Source organism: Tauraco erythrolophus, chromosome 6, assembly GCF_009769465.1.
Source record: "Tauraco erythrolophus isolate bTauEry1 chromosome 6, bTauEry1.pri, whole genome shotgun sequence".
Lineage (NCBI taxonomy): Eukaryota > Metazoa > Chordata > Aves > Musophagiformes > Musophagidae > Tauraco > Tauraco erythrolophus.
Genome location: NC_141470.1, coordinates 19,919,876 through 19,945,136, shown reverse-complemented (window position 1 = coordinate 19,945,136; position 25,261 = coordinate 19,919,876). Strand labels below are relative to the sequence as shown.

Here is a 25,261-nt window from a genome sequence, read left to right as displayed (position 1 = left end):
CTCAGAAGCATCCTGTCATGCAGCCTGAGATAACCCTGGGGTTCAACACTAACAGTTTCTGACACGGTACCTCAGCCAGGATGTCAGATGTTCATCCAGCACCGTCTGTGCCAAATCAGTCGTCCAAGTTCAGTGACCTGAGGAATACAAATAAACGCACTTGCCAGAAGTGTCTTTTATCAATGGGACGTGACCGCTGTATTGTGTTAGCACCTACTGCAGCAGGATTTAACAGCGACAAAATCCTTGAGACGGACAATTCAGCCAGCACGTTGACAGTTGAAAAGATGGGAAAAAAAAACGCAAGAGGTTATTACCTGATGTATAAAATGAAATCTTTCTGAACGTTACATCACTTTATACTATTTGTCAAAGACAGGTCTTTAACCAAGTGTTTCTTGATAGGCCAAAATATTATTTGCTTGTCATCATTTTAATCAAATGTATTCCTATTAAGTTACAGCTACAAAGTGAGACATATACATAACAAATATCCAAGTTCCCATGTATTTGCTAACTATTATATTTTTTTAGATAAATACTCACCTACTGAGTATTGTATAGACCGAGGCAGTATGTTTGCAAGAGGCATGCATATACACCTATGTGCATCATTATATCTAGAACCTTGCTCATGTGTTTTCAAGTATACCTGTGATCTGGCAGAACTGCATGAATAAAACAGCAAACCTCGTACTGCCTGTGTTAACTTAATATCCAGTCTTTGGGAATGGAAGAACTGCCCATTTTAGGAGGATTCAACACTTCCAATTATAATACCCTGATTTTAGAAGATCCTAGCTTTAATTATTTGAATTGTTATTTCCATTTTGGACATCTACCCCAGGTGCAACTTTTCCTTTAATTTTAACCAAAACAATTTAGCTCATGTCTAATGTAAACTCAGAGGAAAACAGAACTTTTTTTCAGACTTAAAAATAATAATAAAACCCCCTAAAGACCTTTCAGTTCTTCACCTTATCTTAGTAATGACTGGAAACCTGTCAAAGGCATCTATTTTGTCACAAGCAAGTTGTTGAGGTTTTTGCCTTATCTAAAAGACTGGAAACCTTTGAAATCTGTAGCTGGTGGGATCAAAGCCCACCAAAGTGGATTTTGTCTGTATTTCTCATTTGTAGTGCTATTGTAGAATATGCAGAGTTAATTTTTTTTTATTATTTACAGAAATAAATGTTGGTCTCATTTTCCTAGAGGAGAAGGGAGCTTGGTGAAATTTCAGCAGTGCCAGCTGTGGCAAAGCAAGAGGACGAGAAAGGTAGTGAGCTGGCAGTCCGTCTAGAGGGCAGCCAAGAGAAAAGCCTGCTGCAAAGCACAGGGAGCAGCCCACAGCTGTTGGGTGACAGAAGACTTTTTTGGGTGAGCTGCAGAGGATGGCTGTCCAAACTTCCATATTGCCCGCATATCAATGGAAAACTGATGGGCTGAGGGCAAGTGCGAAGGAGAAGACACCAGAGCAGCAAACAGACTGGTTTTCAAACTCTTTCTCATTGTGTCCTATTCAGCGGATATGATTTTCTCTACTTAAAAAGCTTCTTGTTGACTGTAAAAAAATGTAGATTTCTGGCTGTACTATTATGAAAAGGGTACAGGCAGATACCTCTCAGGCTCCTTTCTGAGCTGGGCTGATGTAATGCATGCATTTCAGAGATTCTAGCCTGATGTAGGTACTTAAATACAGACTGAACTGCTGGTTTTGCTCATTTTGGTCTATGGTTTCTTCTGCACATCTGTGAAGTGTCCCATATCTGTCCATAATCAGCAGGCATTCCCCCTCACCCCAGCCGACCACTACATCCATATCTGATGGCTTCAAATTAACAATTGCTATTGTTTACTTTCATTTAGCTCAACATAGCTTGGTCACTAGGTACCAATACATAATTCTAATCTCTTGCAATTAGCATTAATTACAGTACGTGAATCTATAAAATTGAACTACTAATCATGATCAAGTACAAAGAGAACACTACCTCACTGTTGCAGTACAAGGTTGAATGTGTTGTGGAAAAATAAAATTCTTGTTATCTGTCTTACTTTTCTGAATCAGTGTATAAAGATTTTTGGGCCACTATTGTTTCACTGTGCAAATCGAGGTGAAAGCATTGAAAAAAATCTCTAATATTATTGTACTTGAGGAAAAATATTTTCAGTTAGAAAACACAGTTAATGACTGTCAGGAAAATTTTGTTGCTCTGAATTTGCATACGTGATTTACTTCAGACATGAGTTGTTTAATGTCTTGAATTAAGGCAAAAAAAAGTGAAGTTAAAATATTACAATAAAATCAAGTTAGTGTTTTAGAGATCATTAATTTGTATAGTCTTGACTCACAGCACCATTAAGAATATTTTGAAGGAATAAGTTAGCAGTTTCTGGGTACAGCTAACATTTAAGACTTGTTTGGGTTTTTTAAAACTATTCATTTAAATAAAGCAATAATTCTTGCATAGCAGTGCATTTTAATATATATTGAATCAAAAGTGTGCCAACTGCAATTGACTGTTTGGTCAACTTTAAAAAGAAACACTAAAAGTAAAAGAAAATGGCAATTATCCATACCATAGGTTATTGTATAACTGAATGAAAAACACTCTACGGATACAAAATTCAGTATGAAAGGTCAGCGATGGGCTGGATTTCACTATCTTAATTCTTAAGCAGGGAAGCATCAAGACATATTTTTATGCATCCTAATGACTAAAGCAGAAATAAAATCTAACCAAATTACGTCAAGCAAAATGATCTATCATGTTTTACTGCAGAAAATGACCAATTTTAAACACCAGTAGGCTTATACACTTTTATAGCTTTACAACAAGAAAATTAGAGGAATTTAGTGTTCTATTTTTGTAAATAGGCATTGCCTCGACTTTTGCCATTTTGGTAAAGTGAACACCTCTTGGTTACCAATTTTATAACCAAAGCCACATCTGACCATGGATGAAATTTCAGTCCAGAATTTTTAATTTACATATGTACTTATATATGTATATGCATATTTACATGCAAATTTATGTATATACATAATATGCATGTATGCTTACAAATACATATGCACATAGATACAGATAGATAGAAAAAGAGATTAACTCAAAGAAGTCTATTATGCAAAAGGAAAATTGTAATGGAAGTTTGAAACAATCTAAAATCCATCTCATTCTCTTACCAAAGAGCATATGCTCAGCCTGCTCTTAAACTGGAAATTAAATCGCTTTTAACTGCTAGACTTTGGAACATCTAACAGAAACGTGTTTTGTCTCTTTATGTGTAATCCTTATTTGCAAAGAGAAGGATATGGTCCATGACCTGGTTGCCAGGCAACTGTGAGAAATTACAAAACATTTTCTTAAAATGTGTTGCCTGTGGTATGATGAATCCGCACAGGGAAACAGACCCAGTGACACGGTTCTCTCTGAACCTGATAATAAAAGGAGTTTTAGAGCATTCTAGAGAGACCAAGTAAGTGCAACTGTGACTTAAATTGTATAAACTGAAGTTCCTTTATGACCATGTTCTTTATAATGTTGAGTATCCACAAATCAGGGGAAATAACAAGGTCTGCTTAGCTTCATCCCAGCACTGGAGTGTGAAACTACTCACATTCACAGCTGGAATGAAAGAATGGTTATTGATCCACTGAGGGAAAATACACACACCTTTGCTAGTGACAAGCAACGTTAATACTTGGAAGCATTATTGTGAAGGGTTTTTCCTTACTTTTCAAAATCCTTGACTTTTATCACACAAACTCTTATACATTCCAATGTCCTCTCTAAATTTTTTTTTTGTATAAATTGAAAAGAAGTTTCCTCTCAAACTGAAAAAAATATGAATATGTTTTTGAACTGTCATTCTCTGAGATACAACCGTCAAGGATAGATTTCACTTCAGATGTGTACCAATCTCTCAGTGTAAGACTAGAATCTTCAGAGTAGTAATATTTGTTAACTTATACCTACAAAATATATCAGCTATACCTACACTATATACTGATAGAATATTGATTTATCCATGATTATTTTTCTTAATACTGTATCATTATGTGGATTATTCTAAAAACAGTAAGTATGAAGATAAGCAGGGATTCCCTCAGTCATCAACTGGAAGAAGTAAAACTTTTAATCACACTGAAAACAAGTGGCAATCAATGTCCCATCTGAAGGTAGTCGAGTAATCCTCAGACTAGACGTAATTGATTTCTACAGCTTTAATCAAAGCAAAAGAATTAATTTTCCCCACCAACATGGCTTTATTCAATTCTGTCTCACCTGATCTTCACCGTCACCTAGGAAAAGGGACATACAAAAGTGAAAGCAAACATGCATGCCAACATACCCCAGATCACGACTCCATGGCTAGAAGAAAGCTTCTAACAATAAATCTTTTGGAAACAAAAGAAACCAAAAAACAACCTCACAACACCCCACCCACTGCAATATTTTGTGTTGTTTTTCTGACGGTTAACAGATTTATTAATTATCTGATGGTGAAATACCAATTAAATGATGCACATTCCCAGAAAGCAGAAGGCTGCTCAACCATTCACTGGTTTCATGCATGTTAAATAATAATAATAAAAAAAATAATAAAAAAGTCAGCAACAATATAGCTTGCTTTTTATGAGGTACGGGGTTTTTTTTATGTTGTGAACACCACTTCCAAGCCATTTCTTGAAACAGCACTAATAAGCAGTTATAACAACAGCAGATATGCTGTCAGCACTGCTGAATTCTTTAGAAAGGTGAAACGAATGCCAGGTAGGACAGCTTACCTCATTCCTATGAGACATGTCCATGAAGATCCATGTCTTTTCTAGACAGATGACTGAAACAGTTTCGGTGACCTTTTCAGCCCATACTCCAGTTAAGGTGTGTCATATGCAAAGAAACGTTGGTTTTGACATAACTAGAAATTAGTGCCAGCTGTTGATATGACAGGATCACAAGTCTTTTGCTCACTGAAAACTCTGAAATACAGCAGACTGTCTTCAGCCGGGTGTGTTGTGGCTATAACTGAAAAGCAGCAAATGTCTGCTATGTGGATCATATTTGCCTGAAACAAATTTTTATTGTATTGGATAGGTACAATTTGATGATGATTGATTTTAGGATCAGATGTGAAAAGTATTACCTCTTTTCTGATTATTTTTGTGACCATGTTTTCACTACTTTTGCCACCTAACATGGATAATCTTTTCTTTGATAGTAGTGTAACTTTGTTGAGCAGTATTTTGCCATCATTTGGTCAGCTCATGAGTTTCTTTTCTTATTAAAAATGTTGAAATTTCTCCAGGCAGAGAAAACTACCATTCTGTAACATCTACCTTGGAGTAGAGGAACATTTACAAGACACCAGGGTGAAATATTATTCAGCAAGGAATAGACAGCTATTGAATGAGACTGTTGAAAGATAGGTAAAGTCTTAAAAGCTAAAACTGAAGCAGTGAGCACCACTAAATGAAATAAAAAATTTGTCTATTTGCTTTTTAAGCTGATTTAAAAGCAAGGAAAAGTGTACTAATACAACTAAACGACTTTCAATCTAGTAAAAGTTGTGACATGCAGCTGTCACCTTCAAAGGAAGGTGGGAGTTTAAAAGTAACAACTGCTTAAAACACTTCATGCAAGAGGAAAGCATACGAGCGTTGCATCAGTTCTTGAAAGATTTGCATCTCCGCAAGATGAGGCCTATGAATTCCTAAATCAGACCAATAACGATATATGCACAAAGAAGCAAAAGCATTCTCTCTTCCTTCTCCTCCCTTCCTTTCTGCTTTCTTGGCATACAGTATGTGACCTATGAGAAACCAATAGAACCCTAGGAGTCGCAGAGCTTATCCCAACCAAAACGCCTCTGCTGGAGTGACCAAGGGCCACCTTCAGTGGACAAAGTGGGGTTTTACTGTTTAAAGTATATTTATCCTATTGAGATCAGCACAAATATAAGGGGTGGAATTGACCTCCCATGACTGGTACCCAAGCTATAAAATTTTAATTCGGTTCCACCTGAAAAAATTTTTGCTTGAATCCTAAAAGCCATGACTCACTCTATCTCCATCTCTCTAACTCTGCATTTCTGTCAACGCTTCAGTGCTCAAACACGGACTAGTTGTGATAGTAGAAAAAAACAACCAAACAAATATCGTTTATTGTTTGAGTAAGCAGATTTGAAATGGTATTACTGAAAGGTAAGTATACACGGACTCCCACTGTTCTGTTTTTACAGTTACTCTTATGAGTTGTATTGTATTTCAACTATGTTTACACAAATATTATTTTCCCCCACGTTAACTGCCCCTTAATTCTTAACTTGATTTAAATCCTAATCTGTCATAAAGGTACATGAAATAGAACAGACTGAGAAAATACTTGAGAATGGCTGTTGTTTACAAATAAACTAATTTATAGGATGCAGTTACTGATCAGGTAGAACAAGAGTTCTAAAACCAGACTGTATTACAAAGCATTTCTTCAAACATCCATTTTGGATTATTGCTGAAAGGTACTAATTGGTCTATTCTAGACTAATTTACAAACATTCATAAAATAGTGAAAAATGCATGCTTTAGAAACCTGGTACATTTCATGCCTCTGGACTAAAAAGAATATGAAGACGAAAGCAAGTGATAGGCTTTTTTAATGCAGATTCGTAGTGTTCAGAGTTTTTTTTCTTTTGTACTAACAGACTCTTCAATTTTTTTCTCATTTCTTTCAGGTGATTTTTTATCTTCGAGTTTAGTCCACGGAGGGCTGTGCAACTTCTGTTGAAAATGAAAATAGCATCAGTGGAAGCACTGCATACATGATATGCACATGCACATACGTAACAAATAACAAAACGTTAAAAATCCATGGCAGTAGTGCACACAGAGCTGTACTTCTGTTAAACTGATGTACCAGGCTTAAACTACTAAAAAGAATATGATATTCGTCAACTACATCTAGAAAAGGATTCTGACTTCTACTAAAGGAATCATATTAACCAATCTTTGACAGTGCAAAACCATGCAAGTCTGATGTTGCTTTATAATCATGGTGATTTTTATCTTTCTCTCTTGGTCTATCGAATGAAGAGCTCACATATACAACTTGCTTAAGATTTCTCCGTTGGTAACATGGTTGAATGCAACTTCGCATAATTGCAGGTATATAATTATTTTGGAAATCTCTCCCTTCTCCTGTTCCTAGTGCTATGGACACCATGTTATTAAATGAAATCATTTAACTACTCAGTCAATTTCTGCGAGTATTATACAGTTTTGCAAATTGTTACCAACCAGGCATCATTTTGAACAGATGAATTGCAATCAGGTGCAGTCAAAGTCTGAACTGAGTAAACAGTTCTGTTTCAAAAGTGTCAGTGTGGAATGTGTAAATATATTTGAAGTAATTGCATGCTTTAGAAGACCTTTTAATAAAAACCTGGTAATTCCTCAGAAACAGAATACCTGAAGGCTTCTCTCTGCTTCTGCTGTCTTCAAATGAGACGTTGAATTATTGCGATTCCCCGAACACGTCTTGCCAACCTGTCAATGCAAATGCCAGAGATAACTACTTCATTTTTTTTTCCCTAAAATATTCATGTTTTTTCTAAAAAAATCACAGTGTTTTTTTTTTTAGCCTAGTTGATCAAATGTAACAAAACAAAGTTAACACAGCTAAGTGAATCCCATACTCTCATCATCCCTATAATAGTCTAATGTGGCTGTAATGTGGCTGTAAATTTAACAGCTTAACACTTACCTAGCTTTTTTCTCCTCATCACAAATAGTGAAGTTTATTCCTACAGTGGTCCCATCGAACAGATAAGTAATTATAATTGTCTGTTATAGGTGAGGAAATAGTAACAAACAGCTGAAAACTAGCATTACAGTTAGGACTTCTCTATTACTATTCTCTTGTCTAAACTGCTAGATCTCTTATGTATAATAATCCCTCAGTGAGGATATGTATAATAATTCCCTGAATGGGAAATTCAGATGACTCTCAAGGTACAGAAAAGCTTGTTAGATTCATTGCTGTCATTTTATTCCAGCAATAATGTAATTTTCTTTGCCAATATGCTTTTTAATATAAGGGAAAACAGAGTTGAACAGCATAAATAAAATTAATTACACAGTAGATTTTTGAACCGGAGAGATCTCATGTTACGAGTTAAGCAGAGATTTACCCAGCACTGAAATTTCTGGTGTAATTAAATTAAAGTCCCTTCAGGAGTGGGATTAATGATGCCATAGGCAAAGAAATTAAAATGTGAAATACAGTAAAATATTGATAATCTTGATCATTATTTTAAAATGGGTTCATATTGGAACTTTCTATTTGTTTTGCTACAAAAACTGATACATTTAAATGAAATGAAAATAAATGAGAGGGATTTTTAAGTTTTAAGTAATCAAGACTCTTTCCAATGTAACAGTAATTTTATTTTAAATTTTAATATAACTCTTCCTCTGAAATGTTTTCTGTTTAGCATAAGCCCTTGAAGATTTTTGAAACTGAGTCAAGCCTAGATAGAATATTTTTACACATCAGACATAATCCAACATATTAGTAAAAAAGGCAAAAAAAATCATTAGTATACGGACATGAGCTTTGCTCATAGGAATATGAATGCAAACTTGCCTTCAACAAGAAACTCCCAACAGCATCCAGTAAAAGGTTTGCTGGCATTTAGAATCACAGAATGGTTAGGATTGGAAGGGACCTCAAAGATCATCTAGTTCCAACCCCTCTGCCATGGGCAGGGAAATCCTCCACTACACCAGGTTGCCCAAAGCCTCATCCAACCTGGCCTTGAACACTTCCAGGGATGGGGATGGGGCTGCAACTTTTTTTTTTTTTTTAATATTATGGTTGATAACATCAGTCTAGGATAGAATAAGCTATTTGTGTCCAGGATAACAAAGGAATTATGAACAAAAAGATTAAAAAAAAATCTCTCAATCTTATATTTTTTTTGACAGACTTTCCTAAGAAAATGGCAAGTAATCCTGAATTCATCCTATAGCAGCTTAAATCGCAACATGGTAAAATTTACCTCACTCGGCAGAGAACACTGAAAATAAACAATCTAAGATGTAAATTAAATATCAAGACATTTTATAAATATCCTTTCAGTAGACATGACATTAGATTGGAGTTAATTAAAAAGTAAGAGATTGACAAGGGGGAAGAAAATTCATTAAATTTTTGCACTTGAGAAATTCTAACAGTCCCTTGCCTGTAACAAAGTTGATCTATGAACAGGTGTGAATACGAAAATGAAACATGGTATTAAGAAAACTACTTGGAGAGGAGATCTCCCTCCTGAAAGCTTCCAGAGAGACGGTGGTACTGCCAAGGATTTTATAGTACTTCAGAGGGGTTTTAATCATATTTGTGCTACTGAGGGAGCCTCTGAGATGGTGCAATTGAAGTGACTGATGGTGGGGACTCCTTTTCAAATTTTTGCCATTATACACAATACCTAATAAAAACTGGATTAATATTACATTAAAGGGAATAATTAGAGTACTATTCATAAAAAAAAAACAACTATTGATAAAGTACCTACTCCTCCATTTATGAAAAAAAAAAAGAAACAGAAACAGGTGCTTTATGTTCTAAATAGAGAGATGACAAAAAGTAAAAAAAAAAAAAAACCAACTTAATATTTCAAACGCTTAAAAGTGTGGTCCAGGCAGAACTTGTATTTAATGTATTTACTAGAGAGCAAGATTAAAAAAAATATTTTCAGCTTAGTCACGTTTAGAAAAATTTGAGTGTTTCAGAGACTTGTAGGTGAGCGGCTTGAGGACAAAAGGTGTTACAGGTCAAAAAAGGAACAGCATTTCAGGCTATGTATGAAGAGCACAGAAATACTGCTAATGAAATATAAGATCATTTACAAATCCATAATTTACTCTAGCTGTACATACTAAAAGAATTCAGGTAACCTATTTCACTAAGACAATATATAGGAGATAGGAATCCAAAAAGATTAATTAAAATTAATAAAAATATTGGTCAACCATTTAAGACATATACAAACGAGGAAGGAAAGAAAGGTTGCCTTAGAGAAAAAGCTAATGATAACAACAGTGCTTTATAAGCGAGTACTCTTTCATACTCTTCATAGACCAGATAAAAAAGGCAATCTTGGTAGAAAAACAGCAGTGAGGATTTATGTCTGCAGTATTTCATATTTGCTCACTTGCAGTTGTTTTCTTTTTAGTAACGCACCATATGGATCACTGTTGGAGAAAAATAGTAGAACGGGACATTTTTCTACTCAAAGTAACTCCTATGTCTTTATGTTGTTAAAGCATAAAGCATTCATTATTGATTCCTTGTCACAATGAAACCTTGTATATCATTAACAAGTAAATTACAGATCGATCAACAGTGATGACTTTCAATCTGCCATCCATCAACAGCTGTTCAACAGCCAGAATTGTAGCCGGTCACTATGGATGAGTTGTATACATCCACTGGCTCTCGGCTTTAAGTCAGTTCAGTTCCTAAAGCTGAGACAGATGGGTTTTACAGCATCTCCTGCTATAACTGTAAACTGGGTTTAACATAACCTAAACTGAATCTCACACATACACAACCTCATGCACAGATACAAACACGTGTACATATATGTACACACACAGAGGTGTGTATATTTATGTGTTTTCACACACAGATATACACAACCAGGTGTGTATACATATGCGCAGGTATATGTATATCTAAACCCAGAAAACCAGAAACATACACACTCCCCTTTCCCTCAGCGAAAGACCACCTCAGACAAATGGGGAAATATAAACCCAGTGCACTAGAATAGAATACCTTTCACAGCCATGAGTGATGTACAGACAAAAAAAGCTAAATCTTAAACTTTTTAAATTTTTTTTTTTTTTTGCCAGTTCCCTTAATGCCAAGTGGTGGAAAGAATGTTTTGCTTGCTCTTCTGTGCGAGTCTCTCTTTCTCTCTGATTCACTCCTGTGACAGGTACACTAATTACAGAAATACAGAATAACTTGGCATGGTGAAAACTAGCAAAAAGCTAAAATAATTGCTTTCGGAAAATAAAGAGGTTGAAATGTTGTCAGTGTGGTTCTTCTATTTTATGACGATGAGATTTTAGAAGTGCCTGCAGGAAGAGGTACTGGGATTTTGCCAAGCTTTGAATCAAGATTTCAGTATATGAGGGATACGAAGGTGAAATCGTATCTGTGTGTTTTTCATGCAAGAGTGGGTGTTCCTGCTGCCCTGTTTGGAGACGTGAGGGTGAGGAAGGGGAGAGAAATGGGAAGATGCCAACTGTGAAAGCCTCTGTGCAGGATTCTTTTGTTTCCAGCTCATGCACAAAACCTCTAAAGCCATGGAACAGAGCAGAGCACACCCTCACCCCTCAGAACTCACTGTCTTCACTCCTTGCACCACACCAAGGAGGAGGAAGCCCAACACAAAACATTATCCCCTTCATCATACGCCCTTACAGACATACATACACCTCGTATGTAAGCTAAAAGCAGCTTTTCTCATTTCTCTGAGAGAAGATCAATTGCTGTTGCTCCAAAGAATGAATATTTTTTAGAAAGATTATTCATAGGAAAGCTAATAAAATGCTAAGACTATAAGAAAAAACACCCAAATAGAAACTGTGTTCAGAAGGCAAAAAAAGTGAAAGGCAGTAAGTCCCAGAAGAAAAATATCTCAAGTCAGTCTTGTTAGTCTGATGCAACTTCATTGACTTGTATTGTACCATCATCACAAAGCAGGTTGCAATTTAAAATCTGGGCAGCAATACCAGGATGCCCTGGTTATCATGCCAAGTGTAGCAAGGCATTTTACAATAAGGACTTTTTGCCTCGCTGTTGTGTGGAAAGCTGCACAGAGAGGATGAAAGAGTTTTGTCAGCACATAATCTCTACTAGTCACAGGTAAATTCTAAATTTGTGCTGGCTTCATGGGAGGGCAGGGAACAGGCACTCTGTTCTGTCACCATCTGAACAAGCCCCAGGTAATTCAGCAGGCAATGTAGTCTCGTATCTCAACCTCAGTGTAACGATTTAAAGTTTGGAATAAATACGAAATTTTTTGCCTGTCCCCTTTCTTAGTGCTTCCAGAGAAGTTCAGCCAGGCTCCTAAGCTACATACCAAAATTATTATTTTTTTTTTTTAAAAAAAGAAAAATTTCTAATACCCGGGGGAAAATGAAGGCATCGTATCTAGATGACAGCCCTTCATTCCTTAGCTAATCTCTTTCCAGAGATCCAGAAGTGTAGTATGTAGCTCTAGGGCCAACATAATAACACGAGATAATAATGTTGGTTGTTTTCTTGTTTGTGCCTGAAGTGACAGGTGGATAAAGGATGCAGATCAAAAGGCAGGGGACACGGCAGTGGCGGACAAGACTAAATATCTGGGAAGCTATAAAGTAAGGAGAGGTAATTCTACACGCATGTTTTGGTCTATCTGAAAAATACTCAGGAGCAAAATATTGCAAGATTAAAACCAGTGCAAATTACTGTTAGCATGGTGAAAAGACTTTTTTAATGCAAGATCATGATAAAAATATTTCAGCGTACTGTTGCACATGACAACAAAAAAGCTAACAATATTCTCAAATTCTAACTTTATTGATGAAGTCTATTTCCTGCCACTGGCATTTAGAACAAAACTGGCAGTTTATTCCCAACTATGTTCTGTGCTTTCTACTGTCTTCCTTTAAGAAGACTAAAGGTGGCACAGGGATGGTAGACTAACTACCAGTCTCACTCAGAAGCACAATCTCATGTTCCCTGTATCAATACACTGCCACAATTCCAAATAGTTGTCAAAACCCCATATGTGACATACATACACAATACGAGCTAAATGATTTTTTACATTATATTCTCAATGGTCCAATTGCTCATTATACTTTAAACTGATGTTTTGGAGATTCGATTAGTATGAAGCTCTATTCATCGGCCACAAACTATGCTTACATCACTAGGTTGGAAGGCACTTTTGGACCGTTTCACTGTTTTCCTCACCAGCTAAGTGTACCATTTATCAAACCTTGAACTGCAACTGTCACATTTATAGGTTCAACAGAGATGAAAATGATTCTGCTACAGATCTTTTCTTCAGTTCCTAAAGACTTCTTAATCAAGTGCATATCGTCCTAGCTTCGCTAGCATGTGCCCACACAAGCAATCTTCTTTTTCTAGATTCAGGAAGTAAATCTTCAATACTTATAATTGTTGAAAAAACTTTGATAAAATAATCAAGTAAAAAAGTTAGGTAGAAAACTGTAAAGCATAATGTATAGGTTAGGATTGTTAAGTTTGAAATAAGTAACTATAGAGACCTCACTAGGAAATTACTGGATTTTTCTATGTATTGTTTTAAACCAAGGAACCATAGATGCCTCACCAGCAGACACCAGTTATGCTGCTTGGAAACACCTTTACTCCTTTCCATCTTAATTTAAATATAAAGGACCCCAATTAATAGAGTTAATTAAAAGTAACCAATGATTGTTATAGCATAAGAATATTGATAAGGTTATATAACTAGCGAAACCAATCACTTCAAAGGTAAAATTTAAGAGTGAGAATAATATGCAATTTTATGTAAAAGAACTTATGTAACAATGATTCAACAAAATAAGTATATTAAAAAATATGGATTTTGATGCTAAGGCAGACACGCTTGGACGGAGCTATCCCCCGTGTCCCTCAGCGCTGGAATAAAGAAGTGCCTGTTTATCTACTTTGTGTAGATGAATTTTTTTCCTGGCTGCTAACAGTTTTGCTAACATAATCACAGCCAATATTTATCCAAGTACACAGTTATTAAGTAAATGATGACTAGTTCTTGAAGTAGCTTTATGACTCAGAGCAATGAAATAAGACAGAAAGATGGACTTCTTTGAAGCTTAGAGTCTTGTCATCTCTTTTTTTTCTCTTCCCTGATATTTCCTTATTTTAATAAAAATTGTAATAACTTAATGTATTTTATCTAACCGGTAGTGACAAATTCTGGAATTTCATACATGAAAGAATTAATTTTACAGAATAATCTCTACATTTTATGTGTGGAAGCATTCTTTATGTTGCCATTAAGTTCCCACTGATATTTCCAGTATGCCTGCCATGTATTTTGTAACTATGGGCATATTTGTAAGACAAACATTATATTCATTAAATTACATATGCTGTATTATTATCCTAAAACATCAAGAAGGATCTGATGTTTGAACACTCAACTTTAAACGCTCTAACACACACCAGTCAGAATTCCAAGTGGTGAAAGCTAAAGGTTTCCCAATGAAAAGGCCTCAGGAAAAGAATTTCTGGAAACTTTAACTCAAGTGCCATTTCACTGTTTTCACTGTTATTAGCTCTTTTCAAATTGCATAGTTTCTTCTTAACATTCTCCTTAAAATTGAGCTTGGTCAACATTTACAAAATTTATGACTAAGCACAACAGGAGTCTTATGATTTTCTTCTACATGGTAGAGAAACGGTTAGACCACATGTAGCGACGCTGAATGCTTGTTAGTTTACATAAACTTTAAGAAACACATTAACAATCTATTTGTGTTTGTAAAATAAAATTTGCATAGAGCAAATGTGTTTTGCCTTAAGCAATACATTTTGTACATATATAAGAGGAAAAAAACATCTAGAACACTAAGTGAGAAATTTAACAAGACAGAAAATTTGAGGTGGGGCATATGTCTTGAAATACTGTGCTGCCTTTATTAGTTTAGCGCACAGTTTGATTAACAGACTATCTTTATCTGAAATTCTGCTTATAAAATATGCAACTTGATCCGTAAAGTATGCAAAATGTCAGAAGCTACGGTATTCAGTTCAGCTAGAGAATTATACAGCAGAGCTGGAGAGGTTCACAGCTGGATGTATAAATTATAAAGGTGGATCAGCCAAGTGTGCATCTTCATTTGAAAAGAATTTTCAAAAAGCCAGTTAAAATTCAGCATGTCCCTTGGCTATTAAACTATGCAATTTGATCTGCAAACCGCTCAACAATGTAACTAGAAGGGTATTCCACTGCACGAATGCAGCGAATAAGAACTGGCTTTATTGCTCAAATAGTCATCCAGCGTGTCACAAGTGGACAGGATATAAAGAAGTTTAAATAAGTGATATTATATTCAGCTTTTACAGCTGGAAAATAATTCCACTGTTGCTAAAGGGTACCATACAGATTTAGTAGACCAAATATTGCAGCTTCAGTATTCCTTCACATCACTACAGCCCTCCTTCTGGCTTCAGCAGGTACTAAAGCAGAAACGCGGGATGTTTGCAGAATACAATGGAGGAGGGAGGACTGACCTAGTTCTGAAGAAACTAAACTAGGTACAGGAGAAAAGGATGGCACAATTAGGTCAACTGACAAACTAGATATCTTAATGAAAGTGGTACTCAGCTGTATTGTTCCTACTGTCACAAGCCAGTCTCCTCGGCTCTACAAAGCACTAGGTAGGCAAAAGGAGCATGACAATTTGCCCACTTACGATGGCAATGATTAGCTTAAACCAGTGTAACTCACATAGCAGAAAAAGGTTAATACCATTGAATTTTGACTATGCTTGGATGAGATATCTCTTTGGAACTGTTCAGATAAATTTGCATCTTCAGATATTTCTGTATTTCTTCTATTATTTGTTCATATGATCTAAAATATTGAATAGACAAACTTGGTTAAAATTACCTAAAACTTTCAAACTGAAACTAATTAAAAGTGAAAGAACTTTAACAATTTGTATTTAAAATAGGAAAAGGCTGTATTTCCTCGTTAGACAAAACCTACAAATTCTATCAAACTTCGCAATATTTTCATGTTTGAATTGTTATTAAAGCCTAGTCTGTCAGTAATCATGTGTGCTTTTTGGCCTACCATGTACGCCACAGACCACTGATGTTTTAAAAGGACCAAGTTCTATTTAATTCATATAACAAATTGTTACTACTTTTACCTCGGAGTGACTGAAATTTTTTGAATCATGAGATTTTAGCTCTTTACTACATGAAGTACACACTTCTCCAAAATGTTTTTTTTCTTCCCGCACTGAATGCATATTTTGACTGGTTTGTATTTTTTCTTCCCCGCTCATAATAACAAAAATATTCCCATTTCTGAAGGGACCTGTTACCAAAGTGAGACTGGAAATGACAATTTTGTGCTGCCATATGACAAACAGCTTGAATGAAATCAGTAGTCTATGTACAGTTATAACTACTGTTGAATATGACTTGATGTTTTCTCTTTTTTTCATGTCAAAACAATTCCCATACTTCTACAAAAATATTCATTAATAGTTTGTTTTTACATTTACCACTATACAGATATGTAGAATAGATAACGTTCTACTAAAATGTCATTCTGCAGTGGAACTAACATCGTTAGCCAAGTTAGGTCCACAGTTTATTCAAGAACATATTTTATCAGATCCGCTTATGAATTTGTAAGACATCTGTATTTTAATCTCCTTTGACCCTCATTGTTTATAAGAAAGATATGGAACAGGATGTATGTGAAATGTGCATCTATGATTTCACAAGACACCTCTGCAGTTCTCCATATCCCTCTCCTATTTTAGAGCACTGCGTGTTGAGTGCGTGGTTAAGCTAAGTTGATGTAAATTCTTATGACTTCCCTTAGTCCTCATTTAGGGAACAGAATTACTGAATTCACTTTAAGAATTTCATCAGGTTGAATTTTTTTTTATAGTGATAATTTATTTTTTCTCTCATTATTCCCCTGGGAAAGCAATGGGAGAGTACAATGTGATCAAAGCTCTGCAATTGAAACTGATGGAGAAAAATGAAGCAAAATGCTGTGGTTGCTTAGAAACATGTACAAGTTTTGCTCCAATACTCAGTGTCCTTTGTCACTGAATGATTAATGAACTGGCAGTGTTTGTTTACTGCAGGAAATTAAGGCAGTAAATAAAAGCACTATCACTTTTATTTATCAGAGAAGACTCTACAAGGACAAAGAGCAAGAAATCTAAGATGAAAACAGAGAACAAAGAATTACTTTATAAACTGTTTGATGTTTTAGCACTACCGAATGGTTGGTTTTAAATGACGTGTTACGCACATAAGAATTATTTGATATGAAAAATGGACAAAGTGCATTCTGGTATAAAAGCCGAAAAAGGGTCCCCAAAGCTTTTGGGAAAAGGTAAAAGATACAGGGAAAAGAGCTCTGCAGACTCTAGTTCTGCACAGAGACTTTCAGGAGCTAGTCATAGAGAAAACGTCTCCGGACAAGACTAAGAAAAATAGTATTGACAAGTGTCTTTTAACAAAATAATAATAATCTAAATAATGGAAAATTTTAAAGGAGAACTGAAGTTAAGATTTTCTTGGTCTTTGACAAATTTCAGATTATTTGAAATCATGAAGACTATGTATTACAGGATATCCTACCTACTTCTAGCTACTACAGGTTTCACGTCAAATTTCCTGACAGCTAAGGTATCAATAGTATCCAATTTAAAAATTTGCTAATATAATTTGGCCTGCTTGTATCCCATTTGTAAACAAATCTTCATTTGTATTCACTCCAATGTAAACTACATTAATTATTATGAAAATGCATAAAACCATAAAGAAATTGCAGTAGGATTACAAATTTGAGACAGAGGGATGTTTAGCCATATGGAATTAAAAATATTGGTTGAGACCAAAAACTAGCTATTTCCCTTTATTTTTTGCCTTAATAACTGAAATATTGCTTGTTCTTCTCTAGTCAGTCTTTACTGCAGTAATTCTTCCAAAACATAAATCATATTTTGTTTGTCAGAGACACAATCAGAGGATCTTTGCAAAGTTCTGAGAAAGTGTTATTGAAGTATTAGATTTCTAAGGGACAGACTTTTGAGCATATTTAATTAAGGTCCTGGTCTTATATCTTGGCCTCAACCTTCATTTATTCTACTTAAACAAACGGCACATGAGAACCCATCTTACATTCTCAACCATCCATCCTATACTTCCTTCACTGAGAGTTTAACAATCGTAAAAACACACAAACACACACACAATTGAATAATGATAAAATTATGAGAAAAACTCTAATGTATTCCCAAGTCTGGAATTTTATCAAAGTGATAGTGTTCACACATACAAATCACAGCTTTGTACTACTGAAGTAATATGAATCTTTAGGAAACCAATTTTCCAATAAGGAATATCACCTAGCAAAGCACAGTGAATTTGAACATCCCTATGGTATGTTTTCTCCAATTTTACTTCTTTTTCTCCATACAGCATGTTTTTGTCAAATGTATATTTAGAAAATCTTGAAGATATTAACTTTAAAGGAAATGTGAGTCTTGTGGAACATAGAATTAGTCTTAAAATATGTTAATTGAGATATTAAATGATATAAAGCTTAATCTTATGACTCAACTTTAGATATATAGCCCGATTTCTTTTTCTTTGAATGACAATGCTACTTAGAAGGCAGCAGGGAACAGTTAGATTTTAATTTAACTTGAATCATGAAAAATGATTTGACTCTCCAAGAATTCTAACTCCAGTTAGAGTTGTCTTCTGCTTTCTCACGCAATTTTTCATACCAAGAAGCATACCATGCCAACTAAATGGCTAAAAATACTAGTTGCTAGAAGTACGAAAACCAACCACCTCCTAATAAAAATAACTAAATCCATGCTTTTACGGAAAAGTGCATCTTTTAGTTGTCTTTCATTGCATGACTTTATACAGAAATCAAATACTCTCTTGATTTGTGAAATGCTTTAATGACTTTTTTTTCCTCTGCTTTAACGTATTCACTTCTGCAAAAAATAAAAAAGTTGCTTAAATCTCTTTCCAGAAACATTCAGCCTAAATAAATCCAGCCTCTACCTAAAGTAGCCTATATTCCACCAAACTTCCCATAACTTTCCTAGGTGGTAAGCAACCTCTAGACATAATCTAGATGGTGTTCACTTCTGCTTCAGAATTTGGCATCTTATTCTTCCTGCTCCTTCTTGATTTTTTTTAGTAAAAAATGAAGTTTCCTTCCTCTTTAGACAGTAAGAAAGGTGCAACAGTGAATTATGCACTTTTCTGGATACGTAATTTCTCTTTGTCTCTGTCCCGTTCTACAGGATGTGGTAGAGGGGAAGTCACTTATGATTGATAATTAAGAAAACTAATAATGTATTTGTGATACATGGATAATATATAGAGCTTTTTACAATTTGTTGGATACTGAAATATCTACGATTTGTTTTCCAAACTTTTCTTCACATTGCTACACATTGCTATGATTGCTACCAGCAAGCTATCCAGTTACCTCCACAGGAGTTTGCTTTATTTAGAGGTAACACATTCATTAGTTCATTCAAGAACCGTTGTGACAGGGTTTTCCCCGTCTTCTCTTTCATCTGCGAGTTAGTCAAGTTAGCACTATACTTTTTGGACTACTGAGCAAACACTCTCAACAAATTTTGTCTCTCTCATTCTTACTGTTTTCTCCTGTTGTATTTGTATCATAGTTGCAGCCATAATACAAGCATTTGGGATTTCTGTTAACAGCTCCCACACCATGCTGTTTGAATGAGAGCTTTGCCTCAGTTAAAGCAGCAGATTTAGGTTTCTGTCAGACGTGTCACAAGAAAAACGCAGCTTGCGGCTTCCCTAGGCTGGCAGTAGAGGAGATTACATACTTTCAACTATTACGCTGTCACCTCTTACATCTCCCTGAAGGTTTTGTCAAATGAAGCATCTGTGACAGCTATGCCCAATTATTAGTGGAAACAATATGTAAACAAGGTTCTGCATCTCGCTGTGGTGCAGCAGCTCTTCAACCAGGAATGAGCCCATCCTTGAAATGGTTAAACATCAAATCACATCTTTTCCACTGCTCTTCTTCCTGCATAGATTGACAACAAAGTGCATTTGCTCCTCAGCACTTTAATGCAGAATACAGCTGGGTCATAAAAGACATGTACCAGCTTGACTAGGAAAAGTAAGTCACATGGATAATCACCTAAGGAATTAATGTTTTCATACAGTCTAGACTACACTCTAATTTCTAGGTGAGCTAAGCTTACATCTAGGTGAGTTAAGCTTACATCTTGAGAATCGCATTCCTGGATGCTCTGATTTTCTTCCTTTCTCGAGGCCACATGAAGATTCTCTTTCTCTGCTGAGGCATTTCGCTGGGCACAGGAAATAAAGTACATAAAATGAACAGTTAATATAGAAAAAAATTCAAACAAGTCACATTTGAAAATTCAGGATAATGACAAAAAAAACGAGGCCATATATTGCAAACTGTTAACTACTTTATACACTGCATTTTCAGCAAATTTTATAAAGGGAATGCTTTAATATATGCTCTTATTAAAGCACTCTCTTGTAAAGGATTACTTCTGTACAAGTAAACAAGACTTTCTATCTGAAAATTGACCATGTCAAAATGGTCATGAACATTATTTCATATGTTACTAAGCAAGATCATAATGAAGTATGAGTTAAATTACATTTTCTTTTGTGCAAACGCTTGGATGTGAGTGGGGGTAAAGGAGGAAAAGAAAAATGCATTTTCAGAACAAATATTCCTCTGACACTTGTGGATTCTGGGAAAGATTCAGGCCTTGTGTTGAAGCTGTTTATGAACTGCTTTAGCTTACTTCAGCTGTCTACAGTCTCTCCCTGCTGGGACCTCAAGTCATTGCGAGCTGGCAAAACGTGTTCCATTTCGTGCCTTTCACTTACCTCCTTAGACTCAAAATGGACTGCTATATAGGGCAGTTTCTCTAGAATCCAGCCTATCACTTTATAAAAGCAGTTAATTTCCTTCCACTGGAATATTGGCCATTTTAGACATGTTTTTCCATATTTCCTGCAACTGCTAAGATTCAAAGGGACATGAACAGCAAGAACACGCACTGCTTTTCTTATACAGAGCTTGCACTATATTTATATCTCAGCAATTTTTCAATTTACCTTGATAGCTTCACAATTTTCATGGCCTTAAATACTAAACCATGGCAGAACATGACAAGGAATTGTTTAAAAAAAAAAAAGATACAATAAAAATCTGGAAATTGTATTGCTAAAGTTAACTGTATATCCTGATACATGTATCATTGCTTGTACATCACAACTACATACTCTGCTGAGACATAAAGTAACTAAAAGAGCTGAAAGCACCACAATTTGCTGATAGTCATGAGATGATTGTTATGATCACCAATTAGTTCTGCAGAATTATTTGTTTAGAAAGTATTCATCTTCCAGTGATGATGACAGCTTCTTTCACAAGTCTTTCTTTTCTTCTTCCATATCTATCATATATTTAGAGATCTAATTCAAAGTCCACTGAAATACATGGAAGGAATTGAAATCACTTAGTTGATGTTTATAAATGTTTCCTAAATACACCTTTGCTAAAAAAACCCCACAAAACCAACACAACAACTTAATGATTATTCTTACAGAAAACTCTGATAAGAAGTTATTCTCAGAAAATAATAAAACTTAAAAAATAGTATTGATGAACTTTGTTTTTGTTTTAAGTTTCAGATCACGAAGAGTATGAAGAGTTTGTAACTATCCTTGAGGATATGTCTTCTGCAAGACATCTTGATACTCTTCAGGTGGGTGGGAACAGGGAACAAACCAAAAGAATTTCTCTGCAAAGAAAAGATAGAACTTCAGACACTAGTTTTCAAAGCTTGAACCATCCTTTCCTAATGTCACTTATACTGCATTGAATTACTAACGAATGCAAAGTTTTCAAAAACGATGGAGAACGTGAGAAAACAAACCTGGCAGATTACTCTTTGCAATATAGTATCTCTTTAACAGCTCTTCAGTAAGGAATTGTCAGATTTATGGAGCAATTGACTACTAGAAAAAGTGATGAGGAAGTGAACAGATTAAAAAGATCAATATAAATAATTGTTTTGTTAAATAGTAAATGTAACTGCATACTTATATTGAGTGATTTGCCTGTTTGGATTGAAAGAACTATTACAGTTCTGTGAACTTACATTTCTCCCTGTTGAATAAAAGAGGCATATGTACAGTATGTATTTATAGTGATAGTACACACATTCATTTCTTGACTACTTGAACCAGTAAATCCACACAGAATGCTTGTAAAACCAACGAGCTTGTAGCCTTATTAACTCAGGAGAATAGATGTCTGTGCATAGTGTCTCTAGTTTCAGAATTTGATTCCTCTATTCTCAAGATTGTACCTTAGTGAATTATGCATACAGCTTATATATGTGATTTCTCAGCGTGCAGTACTCGTTTCTACAAAACTAGAGGACGTTTGAGATATTAAGGTGAGGCTGTCATCGGGAAAGCACTTTCCTAGTGTCAGGTTTTCAAATGCTTACAGCATTTCCTACCTCTAAGAAAAACGAAAACAGGGAAATATCCAATTCTCATCTTCTATTCAAAATAGTCAAGTGCAATATTATATCCTTGAAGTCTTCTCCTTTTTTCTCTACCAAAACAAAATAACAATGTTTTTCAAGGTGTTTCAGTTTTCATACAATTGACTTAACCAGTAGGACCACCTTCTCTAACAGCCTTGAGAAATCTCTTGCCACAGCTGCACTGCTTTGACGCTGGCCAAGGCAGGGAACAGCGATGGGTCTGCTTCATTCCCTATCCGGTTTCTAATGAAGAAACATCACATCGCTTCAGCTATTGCGCAACTATCACCTCCAATTATTTTTCATAATGTTACCCTAGGATGACATTGAACTGCATGTCTTGAGTTCTAATTTAAAACGCCACCAGACTTCTCGTAGCAGCCAAAGGAGGAGCGCACAACAGAGGGCAAGAAGGTGTCTTGCCAGATGGTGCCTGGGTCCTGTAGTTTGAGTTCTGTCCTTATGGCCAGAAGGCCACAGGGCTTTCTTGCATCTTATGTAGGTACTCTTAAACTGCAACATTTTGAAACTAAGACTGATTTCTTACTTGAAATAAAAAGAAAATAAATTCAATAAATTGAATAGAAATAAATTGGGAGATTGGATTAGATGATCCTTTGAGGTCTCTTCCAATCCCTAACGTTCGGTGATTCTGTGAAAATAAAAATCAGTATTTTTGAAGGCTTGCTTATCTCTTTGCTGATGATGAGGGAGTCTTTGAGGTAGACTTTGCAAACAAGATCCTTTGTCACTAAAAACAAACTCTCCTAATAAAAAATGAATATGATATTATTTGTCTGAATGAAGCTTATTTACTAGACTGACAGTTCATCTAACAAAAATGCCATCAATCATTCCACAGTGAAACAGTTTGGAAACGGTTTCTGAACTGCTTCCCAAATGCTTAAAGCTTTCTGAACCCTCCTCAAAGCTTTTCAATACGTGATTTTGTATGTGAACAGTTTTTCAAGGATCATCAACTCTTTTATCTTTTTTTCTTTGTAATAATTCAGAAATTACAGCATCTTCCTGGTGAGACCTTCCAAGCTTGAATAAAAACCAAGCTCTGCATTTCAGAACTTGAAAGAAGTAAAATCGTTTACAATGCATTTAATGTATATGCTTGCAGATGAAACTAGACTTTGTTGGTGTGTTCTTTGCTTGCAGCAAAACTTCCAGAATAATTATTACAGAGAACCAAGCCAAACTCATTATTTCTTTGAGTTCTCTTCCAAACTCTGCACTGGAATAAATGACAAGAGCCCAATTCTGCTTCATGCCTTTGAAATTTCCTTCAGTTACGCTTCATATATTTTTCGTTTCTAAAATCAAACAAATTTTCTGCCCAAAGTGTGCATTGTTATAATACTCTCATCTTAACTGCTAAATAAAACTGCAAAGTTAGGTCAACTGAATTCCAACTTTCAAAAAGTCTTTTGACTTTGATACGTAGTTCAATTCTTTCCTACATTAGAAATAGTCTTATTGGACCTTCTTCTTCCCACATGGCTTTTTGGCATGACTGCTCAACTCTTCCTGTCTCTAGTCAGCATTTGTTCATGTGAGATGCCAGAGTGCTAATGACAGGATTGCTTGCCAGATGACCTGCCAACACAAATATGGGTTCCATCAACGCATTTATTTCCCAGTACTTAGACTCTCATAGATTACTCTTTTCTGCACTAAGCGTTTCTAGCAATATTCAATTTCCATGATAAAAAAAAAAAAGAGACTCATACCAATCTAACAAGAAAATCACACAGTGTTTTGAATGTAAGCAAACAAACTACACAGTTTCTAGCACAGTACAAGTTCATGACGCCCAGGGACCAAAAAAAACAAACCAGTTCTATGAGAGCCATGATGATTTTCTCTAACGATGAGCAATGTCCTGCTATGTGTATTCATAGCCTCTTTTGATAAACTTTAAATGCAGAAATCATTGGAGCTTGCCCAGAAACACATTTTTTTGCTACTGAAGGCTTCACTGGTCCAATCTACAAACATTTAAAGACTGCCTACGGCAAAGACTCGCCAGCCTGACTTTGGCACGCCTGCTGTGGCCTGGCTGCATTTTGTGACATTCGTCTGGCACGCTGGGTGAGGCCAATCTCAGGGACCCTCTCTGGGCCAGGAGTTGCTCCTATTCACCCGCCTCCACTGCAGTTACTAAGCAGGTGGTCTGCAAAGGGGCTACAAATAGGAAACAACAAAGGCCTGAGTCATCCCTGCATCTCAGCACACTCAGACAGTTTGTCTGAGTCTTATGGGAGATGTCTTATTCCTTTGGGATGGAAATGGCTTATTGTCATGTCTAGGAAATTCAAAATTGCTCAAGGATTTGTAGCACTTACTGTGACAAACTAGAGCAGTTTTGTATGTAGCAGGTGGATGAAGCTGTCAGAGCTTTTCTGGGCAAGGTGCACAGTGCAAGAGCCAGAAGTGCCTCCTTTCCAAAGTCAGTTCTGTCTGACTGCTCCTGGAAACCAGGGATTATGTCTGTATATCACATACGCACATTGGCCAACTGACACGTAATGCCTCACATATTTATTTCGGTCAAAAAAAAAAAGGTGTCAATCATCACATTTTCCTTCCCCACTCTTTTTTGAGTAGCACCATCTGCATTACAGAAGTTCACAGCAGCGTTTTGGATTGTATGATAGACTTTTGACTTGCTCTCCTAGCCCCATAAATTTCAGATGTTTTGAAGTAATTGTCTATTATGTCTTTCCACAACAGAAATCACAGATAAGTATGCATTAATATCTATGTATAAAGGAAATCATTGTATCATATTTCTTTACATCCTGACTTTAAAGTTCTCTGCAG

General features: G+C 35.6%; 1 protein-coding gene across 1 annotated transcript in view; it reads right to left on the bottom strand.

The window, feature by feature from the left end:
- Positions 1–6,676: 6,676 nt before the first annotated feature.
- The window catches only part of LUZP2 (leucine zipper protein 2), a 73,162-nt gene continuing 54,577 nt past the window's right edge, over positions 6,677–25,261 (bottom strand). The window contains exons 7-10 of the mRNA XM_086612900.1: positions 20,108–20,194; positions 7,469–7,546; positions 7,107–7,112; positions 6,677–6,778 (exon numbers count right to left, since the gene is read on the bottom strand). Of these exons, the coding sequence (XP_086469026.1) occupies positions 6,677–6,778; positions 7,107–7,112; positions 7,469–7,546; positions 20,108–20,194 (273 nt within the window). The remainder of the gene's footprint in view (positions 6,779–7,106; positions 7,113–7,468; positions 7,547–20,107; positions 20,195–25,261) is intronic.